The sequence below is a fragment of the Dermacentor andersoni genome, chromosome 5 (genome assembly GCF_023375885.2).
Source record: "Dermacentor andersoni chromosome 5, qqDerAnde1_hic_scaffold, whole genome shotgun sequence".
Lineage (NCBI taxonomy): Eukaryota > Metazoa > Arthropoda > Arachnida > Ixodida > Ixodidae > Dermacentor > Dermacentor andersoni.
Genome location: NC_092818.1, coordinates 152674223 through 152697156, shown reverse-complemented (window position 1 = coordinate 152697156; position 22934 = coordinate 152674223). Strand labels below are relative to the sequence as shown.

The 22934-nt window shown below is 44.5% G+C and overlaps 1 protein-coding gene across 1 annotated transcript; it reads left to right on the top strand.

Moving 5' to 3' along the window:
* The first annotated feature begins 394 nt into the window (after nucleotides 1-394).
* On the top strand, nucleotides 395-20670 carry LOC126531405 (aldo-keto reductase family 1 member B1-like). The gene is made up of 10 exons (XM_050178918.3): nucleotides 395-1119; nucleotides 3109-3276; nucleotides 10393-10509; nucleotides 10615-10692; nucleotides 14808-14924; nucleotides 16158-16264; nucleotides 18626-18707; nucleotides 18844-18927; nucleotides 20407-20489; nucleotides 20583-20670. Exons 1-10 carry the CDS (start codon nucleotides 778-780, stop codon nucleotides 20623-20625), a joined length of 1221 nt encoding a protein of 406 aa, XP_050034875.3. The 5' UTR covers nucleotides 395-777; the 3' UTR covers nucleotides 20626-20670.
* The last annotated feature ends 2264 nt before the right edge of the window (nucleotides 20671-22934 follow it).

The following is a 22934-nucleotide window of genomic DNA, read 5'->3' as shown; positions in this document are numbered from 1 at the left end:
TTGCACTATATTATGGTGCGATGTTACCAAAGGGAAACATACCAGTTTCTCATTTATTTCTGAAATAAAAGAATTCCTTGGTGTACAATGGTATACAGCTGGTTTAGTAAGCACAATGAGCCAGGAATAACTTTTTTTTTCAGTTATTCTCTCAATATATGGCCCCATAGAGGGTTAAGAACATTGTAGATTTCTTTTTCACTCGGGCCCGTGCTCATATGAATGCTGGTCACACAGTACATGCTTACAAAATGATAGCTTCGTGAACTTCGTGCAGTTCCTGACTCTCCAACGTAGTCAGAATGAACGTCTCAGTCATTTATGCATTTTGTCTCGAGAACTAATACATTTTTGACATTAATTTGCATACAAAAATAGGGGCAGTGCGCATAGGTATTTACCATTTTCAAAACATCAACTGTATTTAGACATCTAAAAAGATGGTTTCCACCAAACTTGAGGTGTGAGCAGGGTTTCAGCAAGCGCTGGGCGTAACCATGAAACAAGATTTTACAGTTTCTTCTAAATGACCCCACGCGAAACAGCTCATACAATGCATGTCTCCGCAGTTATCCACAGCGTACACCCCAGAGATGCCGACCGGCATCTGTAGTAGCTGCAACTGACTTCAAACATGCCGCCCCTAAAGACGAAAGCCGCAGACGAAACCAGGAGCCCAGCCGCTCGGCGCTCTGCCTTTTTTTTTTTTTTTTTCGATGATGACGTCATGCTAAGCAGCGTCATCTGAAGCGCCGTAGTCGGTGAAGGCCGGCGCGCATGCGCGAGCTGGAGCCACGCGTCTGGCGCCGCTTCTCCCTCCCTCGGAGCCGGGGATCACCCTACCCAGCGTCTGTGCGAGCGAGAAATGTAAAACGCGCCCTTGTGTCGGCGTCTTTTTATAACGTGTTCTTTTTCGCCCGACTCGAAACGTGCTTCGACCAGACGGAGAGCAGCGTTGCCTCTCCGTCGTTTCTCGGACGTGCATTTCGTTTGACCGCCTGCGAGAACGCCTGCAGGTATAGAAGCAGAGGTGAAAGAAGCCGGACCATGGCGAATTGCCCCATCGTGACGTTGGCTGACGGCAATAAGATTCCGGCGCTCGGCCTTGGAACCTGGAAGGTAAGCGCTCCCTCATTTCTGCACTCTTCTCTCTCCCAGAAATCTTGAAAGCGTGGAAGAGAGTGCCAGACCGCGTCTGCGAGCGCTCGACAGTTCTCTTTGGAAACCTGCAGCGCTACCATACCGTGATATTTTTTTTTCTCGATTTGCGCGGTGTGCCTCAACGCATTCGCTGTAGAAATTACGACCAGAATATGCCAGTACCTTATGTTCGTGTTGGATAACTCTCCTTCGGTATTTACTTAATTTTATGAGAGTTGATCCTTAAAGAACACGCAACCAAAAAAGAGAAGCGGTGATATAAAAACTCATAACAGAGGTCACGCTTGGTACCAGAGCTTCGTACTGTCTTTGAACGCTAGTGCTGCCAGATTGCTCTACGTAGTAACCAAACGTATTTCCACAAATGTCATCCAAATGGCAGATGCACGGAGTCGACGTCGGCGTGACTGACCTTAATAATGAGTTCGTTACAGTGCGAAATATTCAGGTGTGTTTTGCGCTCACGTGGCACCACAGTTGACATTGTCGCAGTTGGCTGTCGAGCGAGATTGCGCGGTGTTACGTCTATTGCTTCTGTACACGTTCACGTCACACTATGCCCGCTTCCATATAGCAGTAACATCTGTGGCCGCGCAGTTGTATTGCTTTAATAATACAGGAAGTCACAAATCCAGGACGTTGTCTTGGTTCGCTACGTAGTTCTAATGTCCATAAACGCCGCATACTACTACCTAAAGGGGGACTTGTTCAATATTACTATTCACCAAAACAAATTATTATTTATTTGACACTGTAAAGTTAAATGTGGAATGGGGTACTGTCAACTTAAAATACTTACCTGCTCTAAGGCAGCCTTACCGCGAACATTTCTAATCAGCGCTTACGTAATTTGATGCAGTTCGTCTGAACTTCAACACCTCAGCTACTACAGTATGTAAAATTGGATGGCAATATTCGGAATTATTTCACACAGCCACCATTAAAATAAAGCAAGACGAATAAAGGAAACCGAGTTGCTTGACTTTAAACACAACTGCAATGATCTAACAGACAATGATGCCAAGGAAAGCATACGGGTAATTACCTGAAGAAGGATGTAAGGTAGGGCTTGTTGGTAAAATATGCTTTAAAGTTTTGGTTAACAGCGCGACGACTCTAGAGGGGACAGGAGAACAGAGCACTCTGTTCTCTCTTCGGTCGCCTTTGATAATTACCTGTATGTTTAATGGAAATGTTGAGGTGTGGTCGAGAAGAAATAAAAGTGGACGAAAAGACAGCCTGCCACCAATAAGATATGAAGCTACATCTGTCACGTTATGCGTGCTACGCTGTATGCCTATTATGCTATGGAGAAGGGTGTTCTCCCATAGACATTCTATGGCATATGTGATGTGTACAAAATTGCGGCCTTCATTATCAGCCACCGATGCTGCCAGATTCGAGGCACTCGCTACGAAAATAAAGGTTTCCACGAAGAAGTGGATAGCCGTCTGCAAAATTGTTGGAAAGGATAAAGATATGAAAGAACACCTTTTACGCAGAGTCCCCGCAATACTCGCAGCTGATAAAATAAATGAATAACCGATCCAAACGCATTTAAGCGGACAGAAATTAACGAGTAATGTCACGGCTGCAGAAAACGTCTTGTGCCGCGGCAATCGGCTTGGTGACCGCTTGCTTCAATAACTTCAGTCCCGTTGTTTATTAAATCCAACCAAACCTATAGAAGCAGTGAGGGGAAATTGACCTGGCTCCAGTTTTAGAGTCACTTTTGAACAAGCCATAAATAGCACAGGACAAAACCGTTTAATTCTTTGTAATTTTTTTTTCGGGGGGTTCATATTCAAGTGCGCTCGTAGTGTATGAATTTTTAGTTCTGTATCTTCTAGTTAGTGCATTAATTTTACTTAAGCGTTAACGTGCACGTTATCATTGCATCACCAAGCTCAGCTATTTACCCTGTCGGGACTCTCTCGCCTTTTGCAGTCGGCTCCCTCCCAAGTCTATGAGGCCGTGAAGGAGGCTATCCGCATCGGCTACCGGCACATTGACTGCGCGCTCGTCTACCTCAATGAGCCGGAAGTGGGACGGGCCATTGCGCACGCCATCAAGGAAGGCCTTATCACCAGGGAAGAGCTCTTCATCACCAGCAAGGTGGCTGCATTCGGCGCATCTTTTGCCCCATAATTTGCTAAAGGGACACTACACAGAAACACTAAAATCAGATTGTTCTGATCAAGTTCTGTTCTCCAACTGGTTGGAACCACAACTCTTTTTATTTGCCTATAAATTCGTGGTAACTAGTTGGCTCAACATCAAAATCCATTTACAAAATTTTTCGCTTAGACTAAACTGCCGGTACGTCATTTTGACGTCTCGGATTTCAAAGTAAAATATCGCCCCCCCCCCCCCACCCCCATGCCCGTTAACCCGCATTTGGGCCGTTATGCTTCAGTAACAATTTTTATATCCCGCTAACTTCAGTATTTGTCTCTTTCGGAATACAGTACAATCCAACTTTCCGGGCACATTCCGATAGGCGTGGAAGCCCAGGTGGTCAAATAAAATTCGGAGCCGTTCACTATGATGTCCCTCAAAAGCCACTCAGTAGTTTAAGATGGCAAACTCTCTAATTTATTAAGAGTCGTGTGGAGGATGGCATGGGTCAGATTAATCGGCGACTAGCTTCATGCAGGACGAAGTCACGCCAACTTATATCATTGATGAGCATAGTCCTCGCTATTGTAACAAAAGTTCGAACATGTCATATGATATAACCAACACTGTATGATAGAGCTAGCTCCATCTTAGACAAATGACGTTAACGCTCAATACAAATCCAGCTACGAAAGGCGTACATTATTAGGTTCGTCGGACGGTCCTACCGCTGTCGACCAGATGTAGGAGTCGTCGGACTATCTCGCCGCTGCCACCATTTGAAGGAGATGAAGTTCGTAGACAGGAACTCGGTGAACAGGATTTATTTACATATTAACCGTTTAAGCAAGATACATTGGCAGTCTAGCGCGACTCCCATATGGAGCCCGCAAAACTAACATACAGCAAACAGTTTACGAGCACAAAGCTCACTAGTTCATTTCTAGTATGACAGAGCACTCAGCTCCCGACAACGAGCACGACACGAGCACTCCCTAGCAGCCGGCAAACGCTGCTTATAAGCTCTCCGCTTGACGTCATAGTTCGACGTCATCGTTCGGCGGGGACGGAGCAGGAATGGTCGGGAATGTTCGTCCAAGCATTGTAAACTTGCCGCCGCCCCGCACTATCGTTTACGCCCAAACACACGCAAACACACAGGTGCGAACCCATACACACAAAGGCTCCGGAGTCGACGACCGAGGGCTTCGTAGAACTGTGCTCCGTCTCGGGTGGTGCGGCCAAGTACCACATTCCTGAGCTGACCGCGCTCCACGTGGCTGCCGGTCATCCGCAGTTCTCGGTACCGCCCAGCTTTCAGTGCCGACGTCAGAGGGCTTCGTAGAACTGCTTTGTCCCGGGTGGCTCGGCCAAGTACCAATTTCCGGAGTTGATCGCGCGCCACATGGCTGCCGGCCGTCCGCAGTTCTCGGAAGGCGCCCCGACTGGTGGGCTTGGAACACGTGCAGCGGGCTGAAAGCTGGCACGTTGCCACCCCGTACGGCCATTCTTAACAACATGCACTGGAGTCCACTGGCTTCTCGGCAATCGTGAAATCCAAATCGAAGACGATTGATGTGAGGATTAGGAACATAATTTATGCAAGTGAATAAATCTCAATACTGATAGCGCTAAACTAAAGAGAGAATTAGCTTCGAGTACGACCTACAGGGGCGCTGCGAGCGCCGCTACATGACGTCAGGGCAAGGACTCGCGCCTCTCGTCTGCCGCAGTTCGGGCGGTGTCAGGGCGCCTTCTGCATTGTATCCGTTTGTTTGCTTTCATTACCTATCCTGGTACGCTGATGACGGTCGTGTCAAATTTATTTTACTATGTCGTTGTTAGTCGAACTTTATTGAAAGATTTTATTTCCTAGACAACAATATGTTTCTCAAAGGTAACGTTGCAGTGCCGACAGACGCAGCTGAGTTCAGCGCGGTGTGGTTTTTCCGTGAGCGGTTCTGCGGTCTGCAGCCGTAGCTGGGGTAGATAATAAAAACACATAACCCCGAAAACATAGGATAGAACTATCCAGGTAAGCAACCCTACTTGCGTCGTACAACAAGCATGTAACAAACACTGGCTATACAGTGTGCTTCACGTAAATTGTGCCAAGGACTTTAAAAATGTGGTTAGCCACAGCTGAATGATACCAACAGCATATGGTTTCCCGTCATGTGGCGCTCCTTAGAGTATTTTTTTATATTACACCTACTTAGTTAATTGGCTTGGATGCATTATGCAAAATTTTTAATATTAGCTTTAGGGCCAAGTGCGTTTCGTTGTGTTGAAGAGTGGGTTCAGGAATGACCGATGCAATTTTTTGTGAGAACGTGCCTGCTGCGTGGTGATCTTTCCGGCTTTTACGGAAAGCCCGCGAAATATGAAATAAAACCACGTGACTGCGCTCATGCGCTATTTATTGCATTGCAGAGCTCTCAATCGCGGTTCGTGCAAAAGAACCGTGCGCGCGGACCGTGGCGAAGTGAGCGGCCGTAGCTCTATGCATCGGCTTCACAATGCGTCAGCATCTTTGTCGGTGACACAGGTAAAGGAAGCGTCGTCGTTCCTGATAAGTGATTGGCTCGACGCCCGGTTCAGAGCGCTGCAATACGATAGCGCACGAGAGCCGTCGCGTGGTTTTATTTCATATTTTGCGGGTTTTCTTTAAACGCCGAAAAATATCGCCACGCTGCATGTATGTTGCCACAAGAAATTGGATCGATCGTCTCTGAATCCCCTTTAGAACACAACGAAACGCACTTGGCCCTAAAGTGAATAGTAAAAACTTAGCATAACACTCCTTAGTTAATTAGCTAATTAAGCGCAGTATAAAAAAGTGCTGCAAGGGGCGCCACATGACGGCGAACTACATGCCATTGGTGTCATTCAGCAGCGGTTAACCACTTTTTTGAAATGCTTGACGCAAGTTACGTGAAACACCCAGTATATGGCTTCTACATTTATCTTGATTGTAACCCGCTAAAACCTTTCTCACGACGAGTAGTTCATAGTACAATATGGAATTTTCGCATTTATTCACACACGTTCTGCAGTAGCACTAGGACTCAACAATACTACAGTCTAGATTCTGCCGGCACCCTTTGCTTTCAACCGTATTCACCGAAGGAGCTCAAAAAATAAAGTGAATTAATATCAGGCGTGCGTATAGTGTCTTCTCTATGAGGCTAGTATATGAGCCGGTCTTTTATGGACTGGCGAAGCGAATAGTACTCTGTTCGTACAGTTAAACACCAGTGTAGTTCGAGACATCGTGATGCAGACAGTAATTAAATTTTCCTCTTCCAGACAGCCTAAGCGGTACCTTGTGCCTTGAGTGTACTATAGGCATTCAAATTGGCGCTGTAAAGCACTGCTTCCCGCTTTCAATTCTGAAGCTGTAGTGAACGAATGAGTTTCGACAACAATGCCTTCTTCGCCAAATCACCAGTTGGTTGCTTCCATTGCGGGAGGTGTCGGCCATATTGTCGAGAAAGGCTGCTGCAGCCCTCTCTTAAGCGTGCCATCGCTTGTAATTATTGGCTCTTTTCTTTTAGGTGATTCCTATACCCTGCATGACGCGCAGTATTGTTAACTGCCATGATCAATGCTTTTTCTGGGTGGCTGTTTCGGAGAACGTTGCAAGGAGTACCAGTTCTTTTTTGTACGAAATACGCGCCTAGCTTTTTCTTGCGCATTATTACAGCGCATATATTTGAGTAGAACAACTCACCAGATGAATAAGAAGATTTAGGAAAGCTTCGCGTGAAGAACCCTATACTAAGATACTGATGGTAATATAATGTTGACACCAAAACCAAGATTGCTGTATCGTTTAAAACGAAATGTCTGCCATAACTCCTGTACTGAAGTGAGAGTACTGAAATGGAAATTAATGTTATGTTTGCAGCGAAGTATCATTCAAAATTTGAAGACGTTCTTTTTACGCGAAGTTTATGGACAGATGCGGCGCATCTCTGCATTGAAACGTCTTACCGTCAACAATCATGTTGAGCTTGGTTCTGCGGATTTTTTTGCGCAAATGTTTTTATTGACAAACAAGGCGCACCCCTGCATTGCAAACGCAGTAGACCTCTGCAACTCTACATGGCTTACAATATCCTAGGGGCGGATTTTCGCGATTTGCGCAGTTTCGAAAAACAAAGTGCAGTTTAAGCGTGACAGCAGAAAGCAGCCAAGCTATCTTTGAGAAAGTACGGCTGGCGCCCCCAATACTCCGAACATGCACGAAGAGAGCGATTCTGAGAGAGCAGCGTCCTGGTTGTGACGTCACTCACGAGAGGGCGCCACTCCAATTCCTTCCCGCTAATACTGTAGATTTAAATGTTGTGCTGTTTCGAAATCGTAAGTTTCACTTATATAATAGCGAAGCCCTCTTTGTAAAGTTTCATTGCAGTAAGAGATACAGTTTGTTGCAAACGCTTTAGACAGCGCTTAGGGGGGGCCCAGAAGAATGGTCACATATTCCAGCGTACATAATCAATGAGCACCGGTCGAATCGCTGTTAGCTCCGGGCTTTTTCCCTTGCGAACGCCACTTTATATACGTCACGAAAGCTGCTGCATATCGCGCACAGGTGGTTTTCATGCATTTTGCCGATCTTTCTTTCCGTAAGTTTTGTACGTTCCTTCATTCTTTTTCCCAGCTGCAACAAGCAGACAACGCCTACGATTGCTCGATCTGGATTATGGTAGCAGCTGTTCGCCCGGAATCAATATGTGTGACGCCTTGAAAATGTTACACGTACTGGCCTTGCGCACGGAGTGAGGCGAGTCTCTACAACCGGTTTGACTGCTAAAGAATCGCGGGTAATCAGCTGCACCTGAAACGCACAGGCTACATGGGGAATCGAGGTTGGGAAATTTAGCGTCGCGATCGTGCTTTAAAAGTACTGAAGTGGTTTTCGTTCTGAGGGCATTTTTACGAGTTGTTACCGAAAAGTGGCTGCCACTACGGTCTGGATTAAGACCGCCGACTTCGTGCGTAGCAGAAAAATACGGCACTGGCTAAACCCCAATTGCATGTCAAAACAACCAACTATTTTTTTTTTAAACCATTATGAAGTTGATTGAAAAAATTGAATTTGGCTATATTTCTCACATTATTTTATTCGTAAATTTTTTTTTTCGTGTAATGGCGAGGTTAACATTTTCATAAAGAATTGGTTGAAGTCCTACACTGAGACATTCTATTTTAGAAGTATTTCAGATGTCTTATTCGTTGAGTGCTGGTTTTGACAAGTAAATGAGTTGACATGACCACTGCAATAAACTTTATTCCACAATTTACAATTCGTCCTGGCCCGATAAAGTGCAATCGAAATTAGAGATTCTGGATTCTTTACTGATATACTGGAAAGGCTATGAGCCATGACATTTAGGTGAGCTGGTAGACGTCTACCTAAAGCATATATTAAGATTATTAGAGACTAAGGTACATAACAGCGCTAGGGAAAGAAATAAAGACAACCTATGCGAAAGGCTGTGGCCAAAGATACGTCCGACGTGTCCCTCTAGCTTTTTTTTTCTTTTAATTTTGCAAGTACGTTAGACAGATCTGGAAGTTTTTTTTTTTTTTTTTAATGGAAATACGTCGGATGTATATCGTTGGGTTTGGTATGTTTCGATTTGAGGGACGTCGGGCATAAGCAAGCTGCACAGGTAAATACGCGATGCCCTCCCGTCAACGCTCATGTGTATGCTGAGTGCAGCCAGTCTGTGTCGGCGCAACCCACGCAGATCAGGATGCTCATCAGTGCTCCAACAGCTGCCGCATCTGCTTCCATGGCATTGATGCGCGCTTTCAAAGAAAAGAAAACGCATTGCATTAGTCGCCCCTCGACGCCACACTATGACGACGTGTGCTTCTCGCAAATATACCAATGATGCTATTACGCTCCGCAACCGCTCACCTTTAATGATTGATGGAAGTGCGTCCGTGTTGCAGCATTACGCAATGATGTAGATGTTCAAATCCTAACGGTGACCCATAAATGAACAAAAACGTTAACTAACCGTACCAGAATAACACAACTCTTCTCCGAACAGTGAGCTCCTCTTACCGCTCTTGAAGTCATCAGTTTTCGTTTCCAAATAGGTTTTACTCAAATGTTGATATCGCTAGTGATGTGAGCAACTGATATAGAGGTCATAATAAGGCCTCCGAAGACTTGCCCTACCTCCTTTACGACGTAACCGCCAACACCATAGCAGGAATATTTGCCGAATGATGTGCAAGAAAGTTTCACGCTGCTGTGAGGCTGTAGGTGCCCGCGGGGTGATAAAGATTCACTACAATATTACTTTGTATTATGATGACGCACCATCAGATAAATAATTGATGTGTTTTAAGCATGGTACGTCTTATTCGAGGTCATTAAGGAATGCTTGACGAAATGCGGGTACATTGGCGGTGGTGTGCCGAAGACAGCATGATATGACAACGTACGATATGACCTGACGTTCGTCTAATGGCCGTATGCCTTGACCACATTCGTGGTCGTCCTCTAGGAGGTCGCCGAGTTTGTCATCGTCTGCGCAATGGATAGCAGACCGCCTAATTTACGCTGATACAGCAATGGAATCTCTAACGGGCGTTAATGTAACGCAATGACTACATAACACGGAAGGATGTTCACATGGAGGAGTCGAGAAGGAGCGTCTATATGTCAACGTGCGTTTGTCCATACGGCCGTGTGATGCGGGTCGCTTTGGCTGTGTCTAGTATTAAATGAAATTGTATGGTATAACGTAGCTAAACTGCACACTGGGTTGTGAGGGTCGGCGAACACATGGCTTCTTTAATCTTCATCAAAAGCACGGCACATACCCGTTTCTTCTTCTTTTTTTTTCATTTTTGCCGTCGTTGAAGTGCGGCCACCGCGGCCGGAAGTCGAACCCGCGATCTCGTGCTCAAAGTAGAATGCTGTAGGTAATGGGCCACCGCGACGGGTGACGCCTCGCGTTAGTCATTAGGTGTTTCTTTCAGCAGTACGACAGCCAACACCTCTTTTAATTATGCCTTACTTCTTGTCAGTCATGATAACATCCAGAAGGTGTATTGTGAAGCGTTAATATTATTATTTTTTTTCAGTGCTGGAACTCGTTTCATAGTAAACAAAAAGTTGTGGAGTGCTGCAACAGGAGTTTGCAGGCGCTAGGAGTTGATTATATCGACCTCTACTTGATTCACTGGCCTCAAGCGTACAAGGTAAGCGAGGAGAAATACAAGGCAAGAAACGTTTCACAGGAAAATCTTGCGGTATGTTAATTTTGCACCTGTCACGCTCTGTTGTTATCACCTCGCAATGTTCAGGAGGGTGGAGACCTGTTCCCAAAAGACCAAAATGGCGACATCCAGCTGGCCGACATTGATTACCTGGAGACCTGGGAGGTACGCTTGTTTTCTTTTGACCTGAGTTTCGGCATACTACATGCAATGGTTCGACCAACCGGTTTGAATCAAAACCTTTCTCTTCCGCCTTACGAAAAGAGGTTCTGAAACTGGTTTAGCGGAAAATAACTGGTTCCTGAACTAATATAATACAATGTGCATCTGATTCTGAGGACACTATGCTGTTAAAAATGATGGGACGTCAGTGGGCAGTGAAGTGTGCGTAGCCGTGCCATACGAACCTTGGCGCTACCATACCTAAATCAGCCAAATGAGCTTTCGAAGAAATATAACTGTTTCCTTGGATTGTAGAACCAATATTTCTTGTTCATTTTTACGCTGAACTCGTAGAAAAATCACTTCTGTATCCTTATCCACTGTTTGTCTGCTCTCCATCAGCGTGCTCGCATTGTGAAAACCGTAATGCTAGCAGTACTCTTGTGGAAGCCAAATGCAGGCAGGAGCATTATCGCACATTTCCGGAGCTGGTTAAATCAGAAGGTTTAATGAAATCCTCAAAATGACTAGTATTGAAAAAAAGAAATAAACATCGGCAAGAGCACACCGTCCCGCTGCAGAAAGACAAGTATAGGACGAATGGGTTCCCGACTGCGCCTGTGGGCGCACGAGCCAGGAATAAGAGCGCAGAGCCTGTTTGGTTGAACAAGTCTCCTTACCCGGTCGTATGCATAAATGAAGCAAAGACTTGTCAAGCGTCCACCAAGATAAAACCTAAATATGAAAGGTACGCGAAATACAGCAATAATGAAACATACAGTACTAGTTTGGGGCTACAATAAATACGAGGTGGCGCGAGGAAATTGAAAAACTGTAAATGTGCCAGCGCTGACGTTCGCAAATGCAATTCTCTGCTGTAAATCAGCAATGTTGCCAGAGTTGGAGGTTAACCAGAGGGCGGTAGGCCGAATGCTTTTGGGAGCCCACGGTAAAACCACAAATGTAGTTTACCAATGTCCAAGGTCACATTGGCTGGGCTTCTTTTGAATCCAAAGAAGCGCTGAGCAAGATTAGATTTGAAGAAAGACTAACGAACATGGAGGAAAAGAAATGGTTGGCTTAAATACGCAAATATCTGCACCTCAAAAGCGTACAGGGTAATTGAAAGTGTAAATATACAACCAGGAGCCATAAAAAAAAGAAAAAGTGAGAAAAGCAGAGACGGTAAATTGGAAGAAAAGGATGGAAACACGAGACACCCTGGCTGTTTAGAAAAACGGCAAGAAACAAATCAGCAGGGAAAATTTGTACGATAACCGAAAAGTTAGTGCCGTGCTTTTTGAGGCCCGAGCTTGCTGCCTGAGGAGAAACACATGTCGCAGCAAATATATACCACAGGATGAGGAATGTATGTGCTGCAAAGAAAGCCCGGGAAGGACTCGGCACATCGTAATGGAATGCCAAGATATTGACACAGCGAAGCCTGTAAAGAGTGTCCCCCTTGCGGAAACGTTGTCATTCAAAGAACATGGAAGGATGAACTGGTCAGCAGTTGGGATAAGTAAGAGACGATTATATTATTGGTGGAACAAAAGCAGGAAAATTATTGATACTACTGGAGGTGTTGCAAATGTAGGTAATGTGACGCTATAGTGATAGAGGTTTTAAATACTAAAGCTAAAATTAGAATCCGATAGACAAAAGGCTAGATAGCGATAGGTACAGTAAAACCTGATTAAATCAAGCAGGCTATGGGACTATTTGTCTCCGCCCCGTAGCAAATAGGACGCCAACAAACGTCGTCGTCGTCGTCGTCGTCGTCGTCGTCGTCGTCGTCGTCGTCATCATCATCATCATCATCATCATCATCATCATCATCACCATCACTTTGAACCATTTTTGTTGTCACCGATATCCAATCATTATTTGCACATTTTAGTGTTCGAATAAATAAGGTGTAATGGAGAACCAGCGCTGGAGTTTCGAGCTGACACACAGCGTCCCCTAGCGGACATCACGCGCATTGCTAAGTCATACAAACAGAAGAAAAAGTCCAGCGGTGGCACCGCTGGGGGACGTGCAAAAACAGTGAACCAGAAAACCACCAGAAAACCATAACATAGCTCTATCACTTCATTATTTTTCCTGATAACTACGGGCATGAGCGACAGCGACGTTAGACTCAGGCAGGCGTGATCGCTCGCCGTTTCAACTATTTCTAAAGCTTCTCTGGAAAAATGTCCGTGTGCATATTATTTTATTGACAGTGAGAAGGGGAATGCTACTATAGATCCAAAAGTTTATACGTCTCCTTAGTACAAGAATATTTACGGCCGGCATTTTATCGTGAGAGCTATGAGTAATATTAGTGCCAGTCGCGGCGTATAATTGCCCACTGGGTTTCCAGAGGCGCGTGAAGTCTTTCACTGTGCCTGCTGGCAACACGAAAAGGAAGTACGTGACAATGCTTATCATACGATCTCACAGCAAACATAAACGGTGAACACTTCGCGTTTAATGCAGAAATAGCGCATCGGCACTGCACCGATGCGTCGCCGCGACCGGCGACACGAACGTGGGTTGTGCAGCTTCTGTTCCAGGCAAAATGATGTCCGCAAGAGTGAAAGGAGGGGTAATGTTCATTTTGTTAAAACTGATGTCCACAGTGAAACGTTTAGCACCAACGAGAGCATCGCTAAAAGTCACTCAGCTGCAGTGTACGGCTGCCGACGGCGTACAGTGAATGGGCTCGGCCATGCTCGCACCGCAGCTGGCGGCGCCGCAAATATCAGGATGTTTTCTTCTTCGTGCGAAATTATAGCGAGGAGAGGATGAAGCGCCAGCAAGGGTAACATAACATTGCTGCTTGGGAGCGTCGGCGCTTCATTCCGAAGCGGCCGACAGCTACAGATTGGAAGTCTACCGGAAAAAAAGGCATATATAGTGACGATATCGGTGGCGAGCAATCAGTGGCGGTGAGGGTGAGGCCGTGAGTCTGCTGGCTACGCCAGAGCCTATCGCTGAATGGCCATGTCGCTGTGCCACGGGGAGATATTGCAGGGAGATCATAGAGGGGAGATCCTCTGTGTGGCAGGCAGATCTCGCCGTTCGCCAGCAAGACCGCCGTCTGGCGGCGGTCCGCGAACTGCAAATAGCGTGTGGCAAGTCTCCGTGTCGCGAGCGGGAACGAGCTTTCAATTCCGGCGCCGTGGGCACCGTGAGTGGCTGCAATGAAATCAACGTCAGTCTGCTTACGAAGCAATTGTCACTATTTGCGTCTGCAATATGTAGGAATTGAACACAAGTGATCGCTTAATTGAATTCCGAGGAAGTTTTTGCTTGTTTTCACTTGTAAATTATGTTGCGCTGAAACCCTGAACAGCCGTTGTCAGGTGTCGTTTTCTCAACCTAGAAAAATATTTGCTGTATTCAACCCACGGCCCCTTTCGAGTTATTTTGCATCAAGCAGCTATTACAGTGAGTCGATTGTTTTGACACTGTACCAGAATATGATAACCGCTATATAGGCTTTAAGCTGCTCGTGCATGGCTCTCATGCAGTTTTCTGCGAAAAAAAGAAAAGGAAAAGAATTACTGCTAGGGCGTTTTTCACAAGTTCGTCCTGAATGATCGTAGCCGCTTCCCTGTTTACAATATTCCCACACCGAGACAAGCGAAAAAACAAAACAAAAAAAAAAACAGGCCGACCTCGCTTAGGTTACAGTTTCGTAAAACGTAGAAACAACGTTCTCCCTGCGGCTCCCCGGTCGCATGGGCGACTAAAGGTTTCGGCGCTTTCTCACTTACGGCGCTGAAGGCTATTTTTCACCAACATTCCCTGGGCGGCGCCGGTTTGCCAAAGCACAGAATGAAATTGATCAGTTTATTAGCCTCTTTCAGATGGTTTCCCGCACTGCAATAAGAGCCTCCAATTTGCTGCACTATTAAACTGCGGCATATTGACAGTCCTGTATAAGGCTGCTAGTACCGAAATCGAAGCCGTCTATGTGTGTGCCTACATGCACACACATAGACGGCTTCGATATTTTCATAATAGGCTGCGAACAGTGCACGTCTTGTTTGTGAATGTTTAAAAAATAGTCTTAAGCTTACAGAGCGAGATCATACATAAACCAAAACCCGTCGTTTTGTCTCCAGGGCATGGAAGAATGCAAGAGGAACGGCTTGGTGCGCTCCATCGGCGTGTCCAACTTCAACTCGGAACAAATAACTCGCCTCGTCAAGTCGTGCCAGATAAAGCCAGTGATTAACCAGGCAAGTTTATGGTTAAAATGTGATAGCACAAGAGCGAAAAAGAAAAAAAGCTTTTGTTGGCGTTTGCCAGTCTGAGGCACTGATACAGAAAAGACGTCGAAACTGCATACTGAAGATTTCACACCCTTCAGAAACACTATAGGTTTCGTTTTAATGCTTTTTTGTGATGATCCATCACCGAAGCCACCTGCACGATCTCACCGATGGCCCTGTCATACGGTCGCGCCTGCCAGGCAGACTGCGGTGATGACTGCTCTCTTACCAGCGCAGATGTGCATAACTCCAGGCTGACCTCTATAAGTGGAGTCATCAAAACACGACGTTAGAGACAGAAGTTTTGGAGTACTAAAATATAAATATAAAACACACCCAAAGGTATCAATTCGTATAATATGTACGGTAGATTGCATCTATTCTATAAGATATAATTACGCTTATAAAAAAACTCAGGACTTCGACGAACGTTACGTTGTGGACTGATATCGGCCTTCATTGGCGCATGAAAACGGCTGCGCAAATCTCCTTAGCAGCTTAGCTGTAAAAAAGCAGCCAGGCCGCCACGTTTGTGTCTAATGTAAAGCCAAAGTTTAGTGGGACCGTACTAATAACGTGCATTGTACAGGGCTAGTTCAGGAACAAAATAACAGCCGTCCCTGTATGTTTCCCGTTATATTATTGCGTTAGCTAGTCTGCCAGGTCAGGCTTAAGTCGGGGCCGCTAAATCCGGCCACCCTGAACAGCATATTTTCTGCGAATTTTCGGCATCATGTAAACCGGTGACAGTAGCGACACGTCCAAAATCGGTTCGGTGAGGTAGCTGCAATCCGTGACAGTCCGCTGTTCAAGATCTTAGCGTCAGTGAATTGAAATTCAAGTGACTTGTCTGCTATCGCGTCAGCGCCACTGCAGTAGTGCATGACGTGACGGGTCGATGACGTTCTGGCTTAACGTAACTGTGCATTGATCGGCATAGCTGTATGAAAGGCGAGGGGAACCGTGCCGTGGTGTCTCAATGGCTATAAGGTTCTGGCGCTGGGCAAGAGGTCGCGGGTTCGATTTCTGGCCGCGGCACCCGCATCTCGATGGGGGCAGAGTGCAGGAACACAAATGTGTGGTGAATTGGAGACGCTGTCACCGTCACATTGAGCTTAATGTGCCTGCGAATAAACGCCAGTTAAGTCGCGGACATCGCAATGTTGCTCACTAGCTCTCACGTGTTTTCTCACGGCGCAGGTCGAGTGTCATCCTTACCTGCCGCAGAAGAAGCTCATTGCCCTGTGTGCAGACTTTCAAATCAAAACTACTGCGTACAGCCCGCTGGGTTCCCCTGACCGGCCTTGGTATGTGTTATTGTAATGCTTCTTTCTCTTTATTTGATTGTGTTATTCATATTTACCCAGTTGTAGGCACCGCAGTTGTATCCGTGACCGCCTTTTGGGCACCGATGAAGCGTGCATCCGTTATGAAACGTCACAGGGTTTTCCAGTGTCACCGAAATAGCGCCGCATATTCATAGTCGTGTAGATTCAATTGGTGAATATTCTTTTTCATATACAGCATCAGTTCCACTCTTGGACATAGTGTACTGTGCTTATTTGATTCTACAGTATCCAGAGTTTCAAAAGCGCCCCATTTTTTCGCGTAACAGAAAATCGGCAAATGAGCGAACTTTACGCGCGTTCGGGTCGTGCATTATAGTTCGAATAAAATTGGGTTGCACTTGGAAAACGCAAGCGTGAGCGACGTTTCCAGATTAAAACGAGTCCTGCAATATTATCGCTTAGGATTTACCATTTATTTCTGTTTTCCGCTTTACGAACGACGCCCTTTGCCAACATGCTTCGCGCAGTCAAGAACATTTAACATTATAGTGTCCATTATTTGAAATGGCTGCACATACCAGGCAGCGCAGAACTACACAAAGGTAATTTTTTTTTAATCCGCCTGGGTAGCCCAGTGGTTACGGCATGAAGTTCCTGAGCTGGTTCAATGCCAGTGGTGACGGTGGCATTCAGATGGGACTGGAATGCCAAATAGCTTGTGTGCTTAGACTTAAGTGCACGTGAAGAAATTGGAGGTCACTATGTCCACTACGGTGTGCCTCGTAGTCGGGCTGTGGTATTGCACGTAAAAATTGGGAATCAGATCTTTTCAAAAATATTTTTATAAAATGTTGTGATTACATTTTGCAATAATGCATCCTGCACAATTATTTATGATCATGTTCAGCACCGCCTATTTATTAGGACGTCACTTTTTTACATAATGGCATTCGTTCACACATCATCATCGTTAATGTCCTTGTCGTCTTACTGCCAGATGGTGCCTTCTGCCGTTTGGTGCTGGCCAAGCTCAGCCCCACATCCGAAAATTTGCCAATATGGTCGCAGACCTAATATTTTATCAGGCGCTCTCGGAAGCCTGTGTTATCCGCGCCTTCCTTGCTCGCGCAAGCTTTCGCTTGTGTTCTAACTGCCCCCCCCCCCGGTAACCTCAAGGCAAAACGCGCTCGCTTGCGTGCGACGAGTTTATAACTCGAAGAACCGCTCAGTGGCATTTAATTTTACATGGATACTTTTGCATTCACAAGTCGTGTTTAGTTGTCCTCGGATTTTTTTATCTAACTGATTGACAAGAGGCGAGGAGTATACAGAAGTGGAGAAGGTTTTGGTGCGACCGGGCTAATAGCGCAGTGAAAGTAGATAACTGCATGAGGAGGCTAGTGCCGGCGTCGGCGATTCGCCCGTTTCTCAATGTTTAGTTATCGTTGCCAGGTAGAAAATCGTAGTGGCGTGAAACGGAAGGGTAAAAATGGCTCTAAAACATATCCTAAGCAAATAAAAGGCAAAACGAATGACGTCACTCTGACACGCAACTTTGTTTATTATACGCAAATAAACCCACTCTTACCGGCAGCACCGAGTAGCCAGAGTCATAGCGATCGGCGGGCAGGCAGCTTGTCCAGCATTTTTTTTTTTTCAGTTTGTTCGGCATATTAATGCATCTTTAAAGCGTAGACGTCACTTTGACGTGTGCGTTTTCGCAGTTTTGTGCCGTCACCTTACAGATAGGCGAAATGGGCGCAACCTGCGAACTTCTGACCAATAGCGGTGGGCTGACGGCGGAAAAAAGGCGTAAAATCGGAAACATGTTCTTTTTTTTCTGAAATCACATATCATCAGTGTGTGCACGTCATTTTAGATGAAGAGTTTTGGCTGTTTTCCCGAGTTCGCGTGACGGAGAAACGCAGTGGGTGTGGCCCGAAAATTTTGGAACCAATTATGGAGACCTGATTGCAGAAATGAAATAGAAAAGTTTCAAATATCTTTACGTTATAGTGATAATGCTTCTTAAAACTTACAATCCTAGTTCCATATTTTTACTTTCAGAAACCTGCTCATATGTAACTGTGTGGCATACACATACTTCAGCGCTGCTCTCTGGCGCAGTCGCCAACCGTGAACTTTTATACCTTAAAGCGCGCTGAATCATTGAGCAGAACATGCTCTGCTCTATAGGATTCAGTGCAGTTTAAGGAATAGCATAACTCATCTGTTTGCTTGTTTTTCATTACCCCATTTATTGCAAAGTACGACTCCTTGCTCATTCGCTACGCTATTGACCTTCACTTTAGTTCCCGGCTTATTCATTTACGTTTTCTGCATTCATTGGCGATGAATTAACAAGGTGCATTCTTACAGGGCACCCAAGGGGGAGAAGACTTTGATGGAAGACGAGACGGTGAAGGCGATCGCCAAAAAGCATGGCGTTACGGCGGCTCAGGTTTGTGGAGACAGCATGGCATTGATTGGGCCTCTCAGAACTCATAAACTGCACCCTTTCCCTTGGCTTTTGATGCCGCTGTGCCACTTATTTGCGCAACTACGTGCAAGAACGGATTCTCTTCATGCTTTTGCAGGTGCTTATCCGATATCCAATCGAACGCGGTCTCATCAGCATCCCAAAGAGTACAAACAAGGGAAGGATCGCGGAGAACTTCAAGGTTAGTATGCTAATATGTCGCATACATTGCTGCCTGCCAATGAAACATTCCGATATTTGGGATTTCACTGATTAACGTGTATTAGATGAATGCTGAAATTAGTTTAAATAGCGGGATCGTTGTCACTTTGTCTGTGCGAGAGGAAAAATATTTAATCAGAAACCTCGGATCAAGAACTCCTCCCAAAGAGCCCCGAGAAAGAGAATTACTTTATATGGTACCCGATGTACCTGAGATGTGAGGTACGTATATCTTAACGTGGTCATGCTTATAGTAATGCTTCTCCTTTAAACGCAGAAAGTACTTCCTTCCAAATCTTGGAAATTTTCAAAAGCTTTGTCGAATTGATTGTAAGCAGAAAGGCAATATAATATAATCGCGAATCCGGTATTATGCGGTACCAGAACTCTGCGTGAACGTTTTTTTTTTCTCTTTCTCTAGTTTTTCCTTTTGTCGATCACCACTCTTGCAGTGTGTTCGTATCTGTGGCAGTAACTCAATTTAATGGTTGCCATCACGCGAACTAAGGTATTTGATTTCTATAACGAGCTTAATGAATTGTTTAGAACGCACCGAATTGGGAAATTTTGAAATAGATTAACAAACCTGTTTACCAGGACTAAAGGCTCTGTATTCTAGGAAATTACCTTTGAATGAAAGACAAGTCTGCGACGCCGCCAGCTTTGTCCCTGAGCAGATCGCCTTAACGTCACGCAATGTAGCAATTAGGGGTCGGGAGAATGACATTTTTGATTATGGAATACAAGCTAAGTCACACTCATACTGGGACATTTAATTTGAGTTTAACTTCACGTTTATTCACATTTTCTTGTGTACATGATAACAGCATTAATGACGTTTACATTCGGTGACCCCGTAGTTATGAAACGGTCAGGGGGACCTCCAGAGGGACCAGATAATATATACGGGACTGTCATTAATGGAACCAGAAGCTGTACAGATACAATACAGCTCAGGATTTCACGTGGAGGCATTCATACAAGCCATAGTTTCAGAATGTTAAGAAATTAATAATGTGAACTGCTGGTTTTCTTCGAAATCAGCTTTTTTACGTCCCCTTGCGCTCCAACGATCAGAGTTTGGTATGACAAATTTGATTAAGCATTGAGTGATGGACTTCTACACCTATACCAACGCTACACAGAGGATGTAAATAATGCCGGAGTGGACGGCTCTAGAGTAATTCTTTTTCACTGAAGCTGTAGCTAAAAAAAAATAATAATAAATGGCAGATTTTCTTCCCCATAGATTTGTCGTAATGCGGTCGTTGAGGCAAGAGATCGGTCACTATAGCATAATTAGCAACGAGTGCTGTCTTATATAATCAGCCCTTGCTCTAACGTCTCTTTATGGTATAGGCAAGAATCAGCGGAAGATCACATCAGTGGAGCACTTGTTTACAGTATAGTCGAAGGAGCGAAGTTCTCTAAATTTATCTTACTTGTTCCTCTTTTTCAGGTTTTAAACTTTTCGCTTGACCCTGCTGACGTGGAAGCTTTGAACGGTCTTGACAGGAATTTCAGGGTGTGCGTACTGGACGCGTAAGTGTTGACGCAAGGTGGCCATTGCCCATCAATTTTTGCCTGATTATTGCCTGTTGTTCTCGATCTGTATTTCTTTATTATATTTTACAGGGATGTAAGCAGCAAGTACTACCCCTTCAACATCCCCTACTAGAGCCAGGCAGCGCCGGGCTACATTAAAGTTACATTAAATTTTAAATTTTCACTTTCAGCATTTCGGGAGTCAGTTCTGTTGGCACACGTGCCACTTTCATTTGTGTTGATGTCGGGTCTTGGTCTAGGTGCAGCGCTTGACACGTTTTGAAGTCGAGCTGTTATGGAGAACGTCATATGCTTGATGTACGATTATTGGTTTGGTTGTGAATAGGCGTTCAGCGCCGTTCATTACTACGAAAAGGCAAAAGGTGAGCTGCGATGGAGACGCGCAGTGGAAGTCGAAAATAATACAATCAGGTTAATAAAAATAATAGTAATAATAATCTTTATTTCCATCGGGATGACGTAGGAGGTTGTGGGTAAAAGCTGCTCGTAAACGGCAGCTTGACGAAGGCCCCCCCTCCTCCCCCCCCTGTACAGGGCAACAACAGCAAAGCAGGGAAAGACACACAAGTATACATATAATCTCTTCGCAATCTAGCAGAGCCAAAAATAACAGGATCATTTCATAAATGAAATAAATATAGAAACAAAAAAATAGAACAGCAATCAACACAATAAATACAGAGGGTATAAAGCTGTACAATAAACACAGGATTAAACATACACATTATAGAATACAGGTGGAGTTTTGAAGAATGTGTGCAGTGAAGCTGTCGGTAATTCACGTTTAGATATTTTAAGTAGGTCAGTCCCGAATTTTTTATAGTTGTTTAATAGAGTTGGAAGCGCGAAGGATAATTTTTCCATTGTGTAATTGGTTCTAAAAGTTGGTACAATCCACTCCTCTTGATGATGGGTAGCTTAAAAAACAGTGCTCTTTTTCAGTAATAACAACTGGTGCAGAGATTCAAGATGATATTTTAGTTCGCGCTGGAATGCAACCGCTAGCTTATAATTGTAAACATTGAATACTGGTATTATGTATGCTTTGGACAAAAGACCTTGCGAGTGACTGTTGTATGGTAGATTAAAAAGTATTCTGATAAGCCTTTTTTGAAGTATAAAGATCTTTTACCAATTTGTATACGTGGTTGTGCCCCAGACCAAGAAACAGTAATTAAGATGAGAGTAAAACAGGGAATTATAAAGCAGGATCTTTACTTTATACGGGAGATATGATCTGTAACGGGAAATAATGCCGACTGCTCGAGCTAGCTTAGAACAGCAAACATGTGACCATCCCATAGCAAGCTCTGAGAAAATGTAGCACCCAGAATTTTAATATTATTCGTGATTTTTATTGGTGCGCGACCATAACTTAAGCTCGCATGAGTATTTAGCTGCCTCCATTTAGGTCTAAATATTACAGCTTTCGTCTTATCAACATTTATGTTTAAATGGTTTACTATTGACCACGTTTTAAGCTTGTTAAGGAGAGAATTCGCGTCTTTGTGTAAGATATGGCAATCTGTAGCAGATAGAAATATACTAGTGTCGTCGGCATACAAAACATATTTCGGTTTAGTAGAGACGTTAGTGAGATGATTGACGTACATGTGAAAAAGAAGCGGACCAAGAATGCTGCATTGAGGCACACCTTTAACTATCGATTTTAAATCAGAACGATACGTTTCGATTTGAACGAACTGCTGTCGAAAACTGAGATATGATTATGTGAGTTCAAGAATATGTCCTCGGATTCCATAAATTTCCAGTTTCTTCAGCAAAGGGAAGTGATGAATACAATCGAATGCTTTAGAAAAGTCGACATAAATACATAGTATAAAGTTCTTTTTTCTAAATTCGGACCAAATAAATTCTTTCTGTTCCAGCAAAGCTAATTCGGTCGGTTTGTTCTTCCTAAATCCATCTTGAGCATCTCAAATAAGTATGTGTAAATCAAAGAACGAGCAAAGCTGATAATGGATAAGCTTCTCCAAGCCTTTTGAATATAGGGGTAAGACGGAGATGGGTCTGTAATTATTCATATCATTAGGATCACCCTTTTTGAAGAGCATAGTTACTTTAGCGATTTGCATTAGTTTTGGAAGACATGCACTCGTTAGGCAAAGGTTAAAAATTTGGGTTAAATATGGACCTAGGACATCCAACACATTTTTCACCGGACGTGTCTGAAATCCTTGAGCGTCGCAACTTGAACTATTATTTAAAGAAGAAAAAACTGATATTAACTTGATCCTCTGTTACAGGGCTTAGGAAAGCAGATGAATTACTTCTAACGGGCATAAAATTGTAAAAATCTTCAAGTATACCATGATCAGAATAATGAAGTAAATACTCATTAAAGGAATCTGCAAGGGCGCAGCCAGACACTTCACAGTCATTTATTGACAACTTCTCGAT

Bases quoted from the DNA above. Each gene is read 5' to 3' on its own strand.
- LOC126531405 (XM_050178918.3), top strand. From the start codon at position 778: ATGCGCGAGCTGGAGCCACGCGTCTGGCGCCGCTTCTCCCTCCCTCGG. The intron at 3,277-10,392 runs GTGGCTGCATTC...ATTTTTTTTCAG, and splicing joins AGCTCTTCATCACCAGCAAG to TGCTGGAACTCGTTTCATAG. The intron at 20,490-20,582 runs GTAAGTGTTGAC...TATATTTTACAG, and splicing joins AGGGTGTGCGTACTGGACGC to GGATGTAAGCAGCAAGTACT.